Source organism: Glycine soja, chromosome 19, assembly GCF_004193775.1.
Source record: "Glycine soja cultivar W05 chromosome 19, ASM419377v2, whole genome shotgun sequence".
Taxonomy (NCBI): domain Eukaryota; kingdom Viridiplantae; phylum Streptophyta; class Magnoliopsida; order Fabales; family Fabaceae; genus Glycine; species Glycine soja.
Window position 1 is genome coordinate 48,239,023 of NC_041020.1, and position 14,950 is coordinate 48,253,972.

A 14,950-nucleotide genomic window follows, 5' to 3' on the forward strand; every position below is an offset into this window, starting at 1 on the left:
TGCGTATGAAATGAAACAATCAAGTTTGATTTTTAAGAAGAAACCTCTGCTAATAAAAGCATTAGTATTATATAAAGAAATAGGGTTGGAACATCCCTGGCGATTCCGATATTTGACCAACATAGAGACAGCCAACGATTGGCATCCACGTGGCAAATGATGAGGTGAGAAGCGGCTGATATGATATTCTTACGCGCCATTTGGTCCCTGCGTTGAAGGTTTCAACCGAATAAAGAGTGGAAAAAAAGGATAAAAGTTATACTACAATAAAGAAAAATCAGAGTTGAACCCACCCACTTCACCCTCAACTTGGGAGTTGAAAAAATCCAAAAATAATAATACCAAAACATTACTATTAATCAATCCCATGATCATGATAAATGGATCAATCGATCACGGATCGTTGATTTTTAGAACAAGATCATCATCATAGTATAAAAGCTCAAAAGCTGTTTGTGTGTATGTTACGGTTGGGCCATCTTGTCCATCTATCCAAATTTCCCCATCCCGCAACTAATTTATTTATTTATTTTTCCTTTATTTATCTTCTTTCTCTGGCTCGAGCATCCAAAAGGGTTGTTTTTTTTTTTTATAAGAAGAAGAGGAGAGGGAAGATGATGATGATGACAATGGAGGGGATGATGGACAAGGGGGTGTTGGATGATGTGATAAGAAGGCTTCTGGAAGGGAAAGGAGGGAAACAGGTGCAACTCTCTGAGTCGGAGATCCGTCAACTCTGCGTCAACGCCAGACAAATCTTCCTCTCTCAGCCAATTCTTCTCGACCTCCGTGCTCCCATCCGCATCTGCGGTTAGCCACCTCTTTCCCCTTTATAATCACACTATTTTCCATATACATATCTCATTTACCCTTTATCTCCTCTCTCTTTTTTATTAGCTTGCTTCTTTTGTTTACGTGATTGTTGCCATATATGTGACCACCGCGATTTAGATGTTCATTTGGTGAGCAAGTTTTTTCTTTTTTTTTTAGATACCATAAGTATCTTCGCGGGAGTCAAATCTTTCTCTTGAACGTGACAAAAGGATGATTTGCCTTGCTTGAAAAGGATGATATTATTTTAATTATATGTATTAAAATCAGCGGGAGATGTCTGTTTGTTTTTGTTTAGAAGGTGAAGGAAAATTGCTTACAAGCTCTGGAGAAAGAAAAAAAAAAATGGAACTTTGGCTTTTGGAATTTAGAACATTGGTCAATCAAGGAAGACAATGATACCATGATATGTGCCCTGTTTATTTAATGAATTATTAAATGGAAACAGACGGGAGGAAAGAGATATTTGTTCACAATTGTTTGCTGAAACTGTAATTTGATTTCATGTGCCTTTTTTAAAAAATTTGATGTTTTTCTTCAGAATGCATTCTTCCTTTCTGTCTCTGATATTTTGGTGAAAATTAATCTTGTACAGGTTTTACGGTCTATCTATAAAAACCGTGTGATATATTTTGCGTTCTAGTGTAGATAAGGGATTTGGCTCAGGAGAGTGCAGTTTAGGAGATAAAGTGCAATAATGATCATTAGTTAAAAAATCAATAGTTTGGATTGTAATTAACTTTAAATTTTGTTTGTTATATATGTATTTTGTTTTTATCACAATTCTCAACCTGTTGATTTTCTAATCAACTATTGTGAGGGCACTTTCACCTTCTCGCTCTAGAGGAGTCAAATCCGCATATCAGTATGCAATTGCCCCATCTTCAATCCCTTGTTCCTGATGTTGCAGTTCTCTTGCAGGTGATATACATGGTCAGTACCAGGACTTGCTGAGGCTTTTTGAATATGGTGGCTACCCTCCTGCGGCAAACTACTTGTTTCTGGGGGATTATGTGGATAGAGGGAAGCAAAGTTTGGAGACTATATGTTTGCTTTTGGCCTACAAAATAAGATATCCAGACAAAATTTATCTCTTGAGGGGAAACCATGAAGAAGCAAAGATAAACCGTATATATGGTTTTTATGATGAATGTAAAAGGAGGTTCAATGTTAGGCTATGGAAGATATTTACGGACTGCTTTAACTGTTTGCCAGTGGCTGCACTCATTGATGAGAAAATACTTTGTATGCATGGGGGACTCTCTCCAGAATTAGAAAATTTAGATCAGATAAGAGAGATTCAAAGGCCTACTGAAATTCCAGATAGTGGCCTCCTATGTGATCTGCTTTGGTCTGATCCTGATGCTAGCATTGAGGGCTGGGCAGAGAGTGACCGAGGAGTTTCATGTACTTTTGGAGCTGATGTAGTTGCAGAGTTTTTGGATAAAAATGACGTTGATCTTGTTTGCAGAGGGCATCAGGTAAACCTCTCATTTCATTTTTGGAGAGTCAACAGGTTATAGAATAGAAGTTCGGGATCCATATTTGTGCTATTCTTATAGGAGCGATTCTAATTGATTGATGAAACTTTGGAAGACCCAATCCACTTGTGGGTTCTTACCTTCTGGAATTTGTTAACTTCTTCAGAAATAAACAACTTTATCAATTGACTGAGTCCAGAAAGGGGAGAAGAAAATATGGTGTCTCATAATCTCGTAAACCCAACTAGCAATCTTTTATCTGGAAAAGTTCATAGAATAAGTTTTAAAGGTTATACTCGTCTCAATTATCAATAGACATCTTGAAATCAACCTGTTCATTTAGGATTAATGGATTTTTTATATTATTATTAACTATTCTCATGATATTCACGGCAAAGACATGGGATTGCAATTAGGACATTTAGCATCATTTCCGATGTAGTACTTTTTTATTCTTTAAATGACTAAAGCCTATGTACGCTTACCTTATCTGACATGCATATTGTGTCTAGATCAGGCTCTGTTCAACTCTTCACAGGCATCCATCTTCCTTGCTTTCTTACTTTAACCTTTGTCTTTTATGTGTTACTTCTTCCAACTTCCTCTGATCAAGGCCTCATTTTACTTTCCTATTTTTTTTTTAATAGGTTGTGGAGGATGGATATGAGTTTTTTGCTAAAAGAAGATTAGTCACGATATTTTCTGCTCCAAATTATGGTGGGGAATTTGACAATGCTGGTGCGTTGTTAAGCGTTGATGATTCTCTTGTATGTTCCTTTGAGATACTGAAACCCGCTGATAGAGCATCAGGAAGTGGTTCATCAAAAATGAATTTTAAGAAGGTAAATATCAACAATCAGCTGTTGTATTTTTTTAGAGTATTGTATAATTTTCAAACGTTTGTGCATATCAGTATCTTATGCAACTTTTTCCGCAGCCACCCAAACTCGGAAAGATATAGTAATTGGCAAAGATTTTCGGTTCAAATAGGAATCCAATCCAGCTAACTCAACTTGTACGGAGTTGAAATTGTCAAGTAGGAGTTTGGCATGGGAGAGCCTTCCTTCCACTTTACGATTGCAGATTGCCAATGATACTATATTGTAAACTGAACTACCCAGGCATTCTTCTGTGCAGGAGCAGAGATTATTGCTTTATACACCAGTTGGTTGCTTGTGTTTGGCAAATTAACATGTAATTTGTGAGTGCAAAGAGATTTCATGTTACCAAATGCGTAAATTTCTATGCCATTTATCTGAATGATGAGTGCTCTCAGGTATGTTGTTTTTGGTAGAGACCGGTTCGTGTACCTTAACTTGTTGCTATGCCACTTATAACGTAATCAATTATATGACTACTTGTCTTTGCCACGTTGGAATTCTCTTATGACAATGATACCATGTTCTGAATCTTAGAATTAGAAACATCACTGTTTGTTGGTTTTCTCATTAAAAAACGAAAAATAAATGTTAATTTTCTATGCAACCTATGGCGATAGCTGAATTATGTGAAACTTATTCACTTTTCTTGAACGGTTCTGCTCTGGCGGTGCTTCTGTTCTACAACTGGATCTCAAATTCTCATTATCTAGTCTCTCATGTCTTAACTCCTTTTTCTTGTTCATCGTACCGTGTCTGGTCTCTCACAAAATTTGCTGATTAAGATGTACATGTAATTACAATACTCTTTCGAGGTCAAGTAAACGATGAAAAGAAGCCTAGTCAAGAATAAAAGCGGGTGAAACACGATAAGAACACCTTTAGGTCCTTTACTTTATAACCACGGTCCTTGGGGAGTTTGTAGTTGTAGATTCGCGTGTTGATTGAGTGCTACGGCTTACTTCAATGCTTAAAAACTTGGGATACTCAGGAGCTTCATAAGGAGGTAAAGAATTACCTTCTGTAGCAAAGAAAGAATGGAAAAATTTAAAAAGTAAAAAATAATACAGCATCAACATATATAAGAAATGTAAGATTTGCCTTGATCTTGTGTGCATAAATTTCTCCATAAATATTTATAAAGAAAAGAACATAAGACAGTAAAAAAGAAAGAAAAGAAATAAGTTTCTCTCATAAGCTAATTTTAGCTTATAACTTATGCACAAGTTAAAATCAGATTTGTGCAGGATTCCCCGATAAATTACTAATTATGCTCACTGCTCAACATACAAGGGAACACTCACCCTGCATTTGTTTTCCTGTTCTTGAGTTCTAGTTTCATGAGCCTCCCCCATCCTATCTTTCAGTTTCCTTGCATTTCACCTTATAGCGGCTAGCTTCTGGAGTTTGTTATGGATTACTAGCAATGGAATATAAGTGCCATTCCAAAAAATTACGGGATATCAACAATTTATCAATTAAGGGATGGTAAAAAAAAAAAGGAAGTATATGCAATTTCATTCCACTATCCTCCCTAAGATAGTAAGATGTAATTGAATATGGAATACGTAGAATGTCAAAGGTTGAAATATTAATTCCATCAACATTCATACGTACAACTAGTCCAACAAAAATTGCTAAGTAAAAGGAAATAAGGTGGAAAAGGAAAACATGTAGAACAACTCAATCCACATATCTAAATGTTTTTAATAACGTTTTTACTTGGCTGACATTGACCGACAGGGCATACAAAAATGCACAGCCACTCATTCGTAATAAGAGAAAAGAATTGTACTGCAACCTCAAAAACACCGATCCTGTTGTTGGCACCATCCGTCCAATGGCTCAAGAAACTTTTCCAACGAATGGCATTTCCCTCACCCCGTGCTGGAAATCATCAAATGTCATCAAGCTATCAATCATATTTCTGTCTTAACTGTGAACTGTGAAGCCTTCCACGAATCAGCAACTGAACGTAGACTTGGTATAACAGCATAGTATGTTTCTTCTTAGGTTGCAGTACAATTCCCCTTCACTCAGTATTACCACCAACACAACCCACTATTTCACTTTAATACTGTATAAAAGAATATTCATTGTTACTGTTTCACATTCTACAGAATCTGCACACAACACACCCAAAAAAATGCCAACTTTATTAAGGGGATTTTTTTCACAATCCCCGTGGCATTCATGAAAACAAGATGAAGTATATCATTATAAATTTACCCTTATTGAAGAAGACCAATAGATTTTTAATTTAACTTCTCCGGTCTATTTTGTTCATTGATTAATTCGAACAACAATACACGTATCTTCCGACAAGCGTATTCAATAATTTTGGGCAGGCCGGCTGTCTCATTGTCAAGTGTCTTTTCCCATGAAAGCATTCTTGAAGACAAAAATTAGTTTCATAAACACTCTCTCGTCACTTGATACATACCCGCGGAGAGAACAGAACAAGAAACTCAAAAGTAAGAAAAATTAAAAAGTTGTTATTGAACAAGCTAAAACTTAATTTATGAGGAGAAATGAACACTACCAACAAACGCAGAATGGCTTATTAATTATAAATATACATTACATAATAATAAGATACACCGCTACTCTACCCTTACACTTTCTTACTTACAATTTGCCAGCCACTACGCAGCTCACCTAAGTAAAGACTTAAAGAAGCTAAACCAAAAAGCTACCTCGCGTGAACTGGCAGAACTGTGGCACAACCTTAACCTCAACTCATTCCTTACATACATTCATACATGCAAACGGAGATCTAAACAAAAATGAATACAGCATAGGCCAAAAGACTACATCCTCAGCTTTCGGGTACGAGAAAATGCGACTCTCATTTCTCACACATCGAAAGGAGAAGAAGGGCCTGATCTGTTCTGCCCTCTCTTCTCGTACGCATCTGATGCCGACCTTCTTCGAAACCGAAACGAATCTTTTCCTCCTAAAAAACACACATCAAATAAAATCAGTACAATTTATGCCTAGCTATTACTGTTAGTCGTTGCTTATTGATTAACAAAAGCCATCATCCTTCCTACGAATTTCACACACAATAATTAACGAGGATTACTATTTGGTACGAGACGAAACAATAAGAATCAACTTGACACGTGTAAAAAAGGTAAAAACAGAAATCAGGGATGAGATAAAAAAGCATAATTTAGTAAAGTAACTGCATAAAAGGCTGAATTTACTCTTCGTACTGATTAGCATTTCCCATAATTAATTATCCGGCTGCTATATATTATATTATATAATCATATAATGTAACCAAGTTGGCTAACCTAGTTGTGAGAAATGGACACTTGGGTTGAGCTGAAGTGCTGAACCCAAAACAAACAAATGTGGTCATATATACTGTGTGACCAATGAAGGTGCTACTTATGTGGGCAAGTCAATTTAACAACCAAATATCATTGTTCATTCATAACTACTCCCACCAAACACTGCTTTATCATGCCTGGCAAAGGACAAAATATCCGCTACCCGAAATTGTGGGGGCGTTGTTTACTTTTACTGGACCGCGCAAGCATATATATTTTTTTACCGTGACAGTAAACAGAGTAGTAGAAAAGAAATAACGACCTTACCGGAAAACGGAGAAATCGGAGTAGTAGAACCGGCGGGAGAAACCGGAGGCGATCCACTCTGGTACCCGGGCGGTTTCACGATCATGATACTACGCGTCACTCTCGTCGCTTCCTCCGACGATTCGTCTCCGTACGATCTCACGCTCCCGCCCTCCGTTTCTGATCATTAATCAATAAATATGCCTAATCGTTAGCAGCATATTTTCATGCTTTTTTCTTTAACGAAAAAAAAAAAGCGGCGAAAAATATCTATGAGCGTTTCAGATGCAACCAGGTATCTCCAAATTAAAGTTGTTATGTTCAGGTTATTTCATCTCCCAAACTATATCATCTTTTACTATTATTGCATATAGATCATGTGGAAATGATTTAGAAGATTCGGAACTTGGAGGATTCGAGCTTGAAAAGCATGTTTAGGGTGTAGATCTGACAGCATGCAACCTAAAACACACAAATCGGTCTCCGATTCGAAGGTACGAGTGGTTAGATTATAAAAGAATGATAATTATGATAAGAGTTGAGTTAACGATTGTAGTTGTGGACTTGTAGTTAACGAAAATCGTTGGTGAATTATATGAGTATGATTAACGAGGCAGGGCGTACCCTTGCCGGAGCTAGGTCGGAAAGTGAAGGTGTGGTGTTTTCGGAGCTTGCCGAGACCGTTTTCCGGCCTTGGGCCGGCGACGGTGTCGTCCCACAAGTGGTCGAGGAGGCCCATATGGATCAAGCGTATTTTAGCAGATCCGGCGTATGGAGATCCCAACGATGACCAGATCTCGGAGTAAGAGATACAACTACGCCCCACAGAGGTCATATTTAACGATGCCAGAGCGTTAAAAGTCGAACAACTTGTTGGGGTTAAGGGAGATCTGAACCGTCGATTGTGATCAAAGTTGGAGCCTTTGACGTGGCCACATGGATCGGCGTTCACGTCGAGATAAGGATTGCTTAGCGTATGGGCCCACATTACTCGGGGATTTTAAGGCTGAAGAAGAAGGATGACACGTGACATTACTTGTGGGTCACGTGACAAGTCATTTTCTTTCTCGGGCTGATTTTATCTAAATCGACAACATGAGTCCTTCTTTCTCTTGTATTTACATAAGCTGACCTTATGATCTCTTCATCTCTTATCATGCCTTCAAATAGGAACATTAGGACGCAGCTTTTTCTGAAATTAGGGAATTTTGTTTTTCCTGTTTAGTTTACTTTTTATAAATTAAAATTCTCATCAAATAATATTTTTCGATAATATGTTTTAGCTATATTTTTCACACAATTATTCCTACGAAGAAAGTGTGAAACAATTTTTTTTTTAGTTTTAAAAAAATTATTATGACAAAATACTATATTACTTTTTATTAAATCATTTTATTATGATAAATAATTAAAGTCGATGACAATAATATTAATTATTCTTTGATTGTCAATAAACTTAAATGAATATTAATAAATGTTAGCATCATATTTTTTAACACATTTTTTATTGATCGGAATTTATTAAAAATTATAAAATTTAAAATTTAATGGGTTTCACATAATATTTAGATTTTTTTCTTGTAATTTTATAATTTTTAATACATTTTAATCAATAAGATAAAGTGTTTTGTTAACACTGCTCATAAATATTTTTAAGAATAATTTTACTAACGAAATACATCTTAATCATTCTTAAGAATAATGATTTTTCTAGAGTGTAAAATTGATCGAAATTGGGTCTTTATATTTGATTTGGACTTATTGGATTAGAGTGTAAAATTAAGTCGGACAAATATTTTTAGAGTGTTAATTTGATGGTCTGATCTAATCCTGTGCAAGCCCAATGAATTAAACCAACCCTTATTAAAAATAAATAAAAAATAGCATGATCAGTATGCAAAAATTAAGAATTATATATAGATTTATTAGAAAATATATAATTAAAACGGTTAACCGAGTAAAATCAAATAGGCCTAATTTTTTGGGCCTTTATTTTAGAAATCTTGCTCGGTTTGTCCAGTTGACAAACTACACAAGCTTGACTTTTTTTACAAGTATTTTTTTGAGGAGGCTAATTCATCCATGTTAGCTAATCGGGTCGAATTCAAATTACTAGTTCTAGAATCGCCAAATTTTCCCATATTAGGTGCTTTTATAAAATATTTCCTCAAATGGAGTCCTTTTGAAATATTTTACATGGGAGGGGTTATTTTCTACGTAAACTGCATGGGTTATTTAGCAAACTGCCATTGGCAATGGCGAGTTTGCTGGCCAAAGCAACGTGGCATGGAAAACGCCAATGATAATGGCGATTTCCAAAGCAAGCCCTACGTTTACGCTTGCACCAGCCAACCCGCCAATTTGACTGGCGGTTTCCAAAGCATCACCAGACTCGTCAGTCATGGTGGCAACTTCCACCTGCAAGGCAACTCGCCATCACCATTGGCGTTTTTCATGCCACGTGGCTTTGGCCAGCAAACTCGCCATTGCCAATGGCGGTTTACTAAATAATTCATGCAATTTACGTAGAAAACAATCCCCCCATGTAAAATATTTCAAAAGGATCCCATTTGGAAAAATATTTTGTAAAAGCACCCCATCTGGGGAAATTTGCCTCTAGAATCTACATTTAAACATAATTATCGTCATTGTACACCAAAGGACAATTCAATCTCAAGGAAAAAATATGTTGAGGTCCTTAAAAATTCAAGTGTGTTACTCTTATTTTTCTTTTACTAACAAGTGTACACAAGAATATTTTAGTGTTAAAAATGTTCTAATTAAAGTCAATCTTATAGCTTGATGATGGTTGATCCAAATAGTGTTAAAAATGTTTGGATCGGAGTCAAACCCAATGAGATTGATCATAAAGTTTGGTAATTGACAATCTAAACAACATTATGCATTTTTCCTGTTATGAGTTATTCTTGTGAACTCTAATTAAGTACCCAACCTAGAGATTGAGCTTCAGTTACAGTAGATTCGAGGTCGAACTTTGAGAGTTACATATTTCATCAAGTGTTTGAACTCGACTTATAACAAATCTAAGGTCATCCTTAGAATTAAAAACCAATTAGCCTAGGATCCAAACTCATCATGTGTTAAACCAGAGTTTAGACTAAAAATATAAAATAGTACATATACATAATTACTATTATATCTTTTATTATAAATAACCGGAGTTTAAAAATGAAATTATGAACATTGAATACATTTTCACTAAAATCATATCCCCACAATGATTAAACGAAAACTTACTTTAGTCTTAGCTTCTTTTTTTATTTTCCTTTTAAAGTGAAAACTACATATTTGAGTATTATCTTAATTAATTTTTATCCATTGTTTCCTCTCTTGTTTGCTTTTCTGATTTTTTGTATCATCTAATTAAAAAAAGCATTAGGGTGAAAGAGAAAACAAATATAAAATAAAAAAATTCCATAAATTTTTACCAAACTTTAAAAAAAAAATATATCTAATTTCAATTCATTTTACCATCTTTCACTATTTCCATCAATTCAAATGTATATAAACAAAAAATGTTTTTTGAACACGCAAAACCTTATCTTACAGTTAATGAGAGAGATATAAAAAGAATAAAAATATAAGTATGATAATAATATAATATAATGTGATAAAAAATGATAAATATTAATTAAGTGATTAAAAAAAGTAGAATGTCCAAAATTAAACACGCATCTTAACTACACGATAAGACACTTATACCTAATTTTGGTCGTGCAGATGCTATGGACTATGGAGTTCGACTCAACAAGTACATACTGGTCCATAAACCTCCTAATTTGGTAGTCAATAATATCCTGCACTGTTTATTGATTAATATAAGCTATAATTATCAAGCGGGGTACCTATTGATTAATATAAGCTATAATATCCAGCAGGTGTTTACTGATTAATAATTTAAGCATACCTCATTTTTGGATGTTGTGATGACTAATATCAAATTGAAAAAAAGTTATAAAGACTCGAACTCAATAAAGATTTACAATTCAAGACTTTTTATAACAAGTTATCGCGAGAACGATATCATCCAATAACTCATGTGACGTGAGTATCATAACTTAACACAGAAAATTTCCTTTGGCCACTCTTTCATAGTTAGTGGTTAATATTTGATCACATGCATATACTTGTATAGTTGGAGCAAGATATAATATTTTATCTCTCGACTAAATAAGATGCATCATTAGCCAATTGGCATTAATATCCATAATAAAAAAATAAAAAATCGAAAAAATGCTCAAAATTTAATCCTATGAAACTAATTTTTGTATAAATTCTATTTTCAATCCTTACTATAAATATTATATCATTTTTGTAATTAAGTAATTAGATTCACCATCTATTATGAAGAGTTTATAAAGAAAAAAAGTAAATTTGTATTAGTTTTCTTTAGAGTTTAATTTCCATTTGTTATTATGGTAAACATTTTACATTATTCATAATTAGAAATAATTTAAATTCATTTTTAAAATAATATTAAAAACAATAATTGTACTAAATATTATAATATCTTATGAAATATGACAATATGCAATTAAATAGTAGTATAAAAAAAGTAGTAATTTCTAATTAGATTATTCTATAATATTATAAATATTGAATGTATCATTTTTATAAAACATTGAATGTAATATAATAAAGTTATAAAGGCACCTGTTTTTATCAGTCTAGTTGTTCACTCCATTAATTTTTGGAGACCGGAGGCTCAAAAATGTCAAGGCAGCGGCTGATTTCATTTTTTTTTTATTCTTTTGTTGTTGAAAAGTTGTGGCTGATTTTAAGTTAGAAAAGATCATAAAGGTTTTTCTGTAAAAAAAAAAATCATAAAATTTTTTATATTTGATATCATTTTCTGATTGAAACATATCATTTTATTGTTTTTTTTTCTTTTTGGTATAAGGAGGGCTAAAGCCCAAACAATCATTTTATTGTTTCAAATTTATATTTGTATCTTTTAGTGATCAAATTTTTATTTTATAAATTTTTATAAGAGACTTAATTAAAAAAATTAAAATGATAAATAACTAAATTGTGAAAATTAATAAACGATCAATTAAATTGATAACAATATATTATTAGTGAAGGACTAAGATAATTTATTAGATTAAATCAAGTTTTGATGAGTAAGGCTGAATGGTTTTTTTTTTTTTTAGAAAAGAGAATCAACACTTTTTCATTTCAATAATATGTGGAATACATGGGGGTGATGAAGCTGGAGGTTTCCTGAGGGCTGAGTCAGGATGGCTAGGAACAAAACTCCAGTCCAAGAAGGGAAAGTTCATGCTTTGCTCAAAACCATGAAGTGGATTACCCAATTGCTTTGAAACTCGTTGTAAGGGATTAGTTGATAATTTGTATAGCACTGAAACTACATCACTGAATTCGGGGTTATTATTCATCAGCTTTGAAATCGGCTAAGACCTCATGAAGACTTCTAAGTTAAATTTGTGAGTAGAAAGGCTAATATGATGGTCCATTGTCTTGTTAGACCCTCTTTGGAGAATCCTGAGAGTAATATTTTCTATTGCACACCCCTAAGGATGAAGTAGTAAAATAATTAAAGAATCAGGTTAATACATTGGTTACAGACCAAATAATCTGATATTCAGCTTAGAATAATTTGTTTATAAGAAAAAATATTTGAAATGGTTGTAGCTTTTAGAGTATAAGACACTTCTCTCTCTTAGAAGATTTTCTTTTTTGTTACCTTTCTCATTAGAAGATATTACAATTATATGATCATTCCATTTTATTTTAAAAATTATATTTTTCTCTCTCATAGAAGGCATTTAAATTTAAAAATTAAATTATTCTCCTCTGAAAGATCAAAATAAGCTATATTTTAGTTATTTTAATATAAATGGTTTTTTTTAGTAGTGAATAACTATTAGCTAACTTACTAAGAGTAGTTTACTTTCTTTTATTTTCTCCAACTCTATGGCTACTAACAAGTAATTTTACATATCGTATTATAAATTTAAGATTTTAGTAGTTGAAATAATATTTTGAATACTTATACTACTATAATGAAGCTTCGGTCAAAATCTTTCATTACATCTTTTTAAGTCTCAAAATTCACAATAAGATTCAAAATTAGTGCTTGTTTGCGAACACGTTGAAATTACTATAGCACTCTACAACACCTCCAACCCAGAAGTAAGACATACAAGTTCCTTCCATCTCCGTAATTTTTGAGCCGATTAACGTTTATTCAAATGAAGACAGAAAAAAAGGAAAAACAATTTCCTCTTAAAGATTCTTTTATATTAAAATGAACTAAACTGTAATATATACTAATCTCTCGAGAGAATATAATGTAATTTTTAAAATAAGAAGAAAAGATAATATAATTTAAACATCTTAATAGTTTATTATATTTTTAACTATTCCTCTAGTCGAATGCCTCAAGTTTAAAATTAGAATTTCTGAAGACAAAACATCAAGGGGCGACATTATCCAAAGCCAGGTTAGAAATATAAACTATTACGCTTATCATTTTATTCATTTAAGCCTCACCTCATTACCTAATGACACAATAATTATCTGAGCCAAATCATTTTCATTGGAAGGTTCAGCTTTGTATGTAATTCACTAATATATAGATCTAGATTACGTCAAATGGAGGCAACTGCTTCAATCGTTTTCTATCTTTGTTTTCATTTTTTAAAATATGTTTTCTTCTTTATCGCTTCTCCCTTATTGCTCTTAGAAATTGACATTAGACGCAGACATCTACCAGTAGAGAAAGAGCCCACTGCCAATTTCCGTTTACTCTTGGATGCATGACTTTCAACTTATAATTACTAAGTATATATGATTATCATTTTTTTGTTTATTTATTCTGTTCCTGAACAATTGATGTAACACCAGCACTTATAGCTAGTGGGCCTCCCAGTCGGGCAATTTAAAACAGAAAATTCTGACCACTAAACTTTTATTATAATACAAGGGAATTGTTATTATCAAAATTGTTTTCGGCCTTTACCGGTCCATTGTAAATATCAAGATATCCTTTTGTAATATTCAACACCACCCTTCTCCATCCCATCAATCTTTTCTCCTTTTCTTTCTTCGTTCCTTTTACCCTTTCCACTTTTCCTTTCTTCATTTATGCTTTCCTTTCCTTTTTTCCTCTCTTAACTCCTTGCCTCGCGGGTCTCTAATATGTAAGGTTTTTTTTTCATGTTTGCAAACATAACGGAAATGTAATTCTATTTTTTTTTAGTACAAAAGAGTTACGATTTCGTTGTGTTACAATTTTTGTTACACCCCTTTATAACACAACACAATCATAATTCTGTTGGATGGCAAATTATGCAATAACCAGTTTTTTTTTAAAATAACCTATTTTTTGTATTGATTTTGTAGGTCAATGAATTGAAATACATTTATATAATGAGGTTACAATATCACCTAGATGAGACAATATGGATGATGAAAGTCAAGTTTTCTTTTATCAACTTAAAAAAATATATAACCAAAAAATATGATTTCATTATACATTATACAACAAAATTATACTTTCATTTTACATACTTAATTAACCTTTATTTACATAATGAAATTGTGATTCTATTATATATTTCTTCACACTAACACAATAAAATTACAATTTTATTACTCTAAAAGGTGTGAAAAAAGTATACAACGAAATTATAATTTTATTGTAAAATATTTTTTGCACCCCATAATACAATGGAATTGCAGTTCCATTGTGAATTGTGAATAATGATGTTTAGAATTTTTGAATGGTAGTAGGATCCAAGAGCAATCTTGATAGGACCAATAACAATTTCATGTTATTTATCATCTCTTATCTTTTCTTAGGTTAAAATACTTTCATCTTTTATGTTTTTAGTAACTTTCACTTTTGTCTTTTTCTTTTAAAAATTGTACCTTGATCCTTTAAATTTCCACTTCCGTCAGTTTGATGCTTACATAGTTAGTGTTTTAAAATTTAAACAATTAATTTTAATATAATGACAATTTTATTAAAGATAAATTACTTTTAGGCTTAATTACATATTTTTCCTTCAAAGTTTGTCATGTGTGATTTGGATCCTTGAATTTTAAAATAAATTAATTAGACCCTTAAAATTTACTTATCAATAATGGAATTTGTTAACGTGAAATTGCATGTGGACATAACACTAGT

The 14,950-nt window shown here is 32.8% G+C and overlaps 2 protein-coding genes across 3 annotated transcripts; one reads left to right on the forward strand and one right to left on the reverse strand.

The window, feature by feature from the left end:
- The first annotated feature begins 265 nt into the window (after nt 1-265).
- Nucleotides 266-3,690, forward strand: LOC114399838 (serine/threonine-protein phosphatase PP1-like). The gene is made up of 4 exons (XM_028362055.1): nt 266-810; nt 1,753-2,312; nt 2,960-3,154; nt 3,250-3,690. The coding sequence occupies exons 1-4, from the start codon at nt 462-464 to the stop codon at nt 3,271-3,273; spliced, it is 1,128 nt and encodes a 375-aa protein (XP_028217856.1). The 5' UTR covers nt 266-461; the 3' UTR covers nt 3,274-3,690.
- Nucleotides 3,691-5,722: 2,032 nt separating this feature from the next.
- Nucleotides 5,723-7,777, reverse strand: LOC114399839 (dormancy-associated protein homolog 3-like). Of its 2 annotated transcripts, none has more exons than XM_028362058.1 (3): nt 7,399-7,777; nt 6,796-6,954; nt 5,723-6,146 (listed from the first exon to the last, which is right to left on the reverse strand). In XM_028362058.1, the coding sequence occupies exons 1-3, from the start codon at nt 7,760-7,762 to the stop codon at nt 6,046-6,048; spliced, it is 624 nt and encodes a 207-aa protein (XP_028217859.1). In that variant the 5' UTR covers nt 7,763-7,777; the 3' UTR covers nt 5,723-6,045. The 2 variants fall into 2 exon arrangements, with proteins under 2 accessions (XP_028217859.1, XP_028217858.1); XM_028362057.1 differs by having other exon boundaries at nt 6,791-6,954.
- Between the last annotated feature and the right edge of the window lie 7,173 nt (nt 7,778-14,950).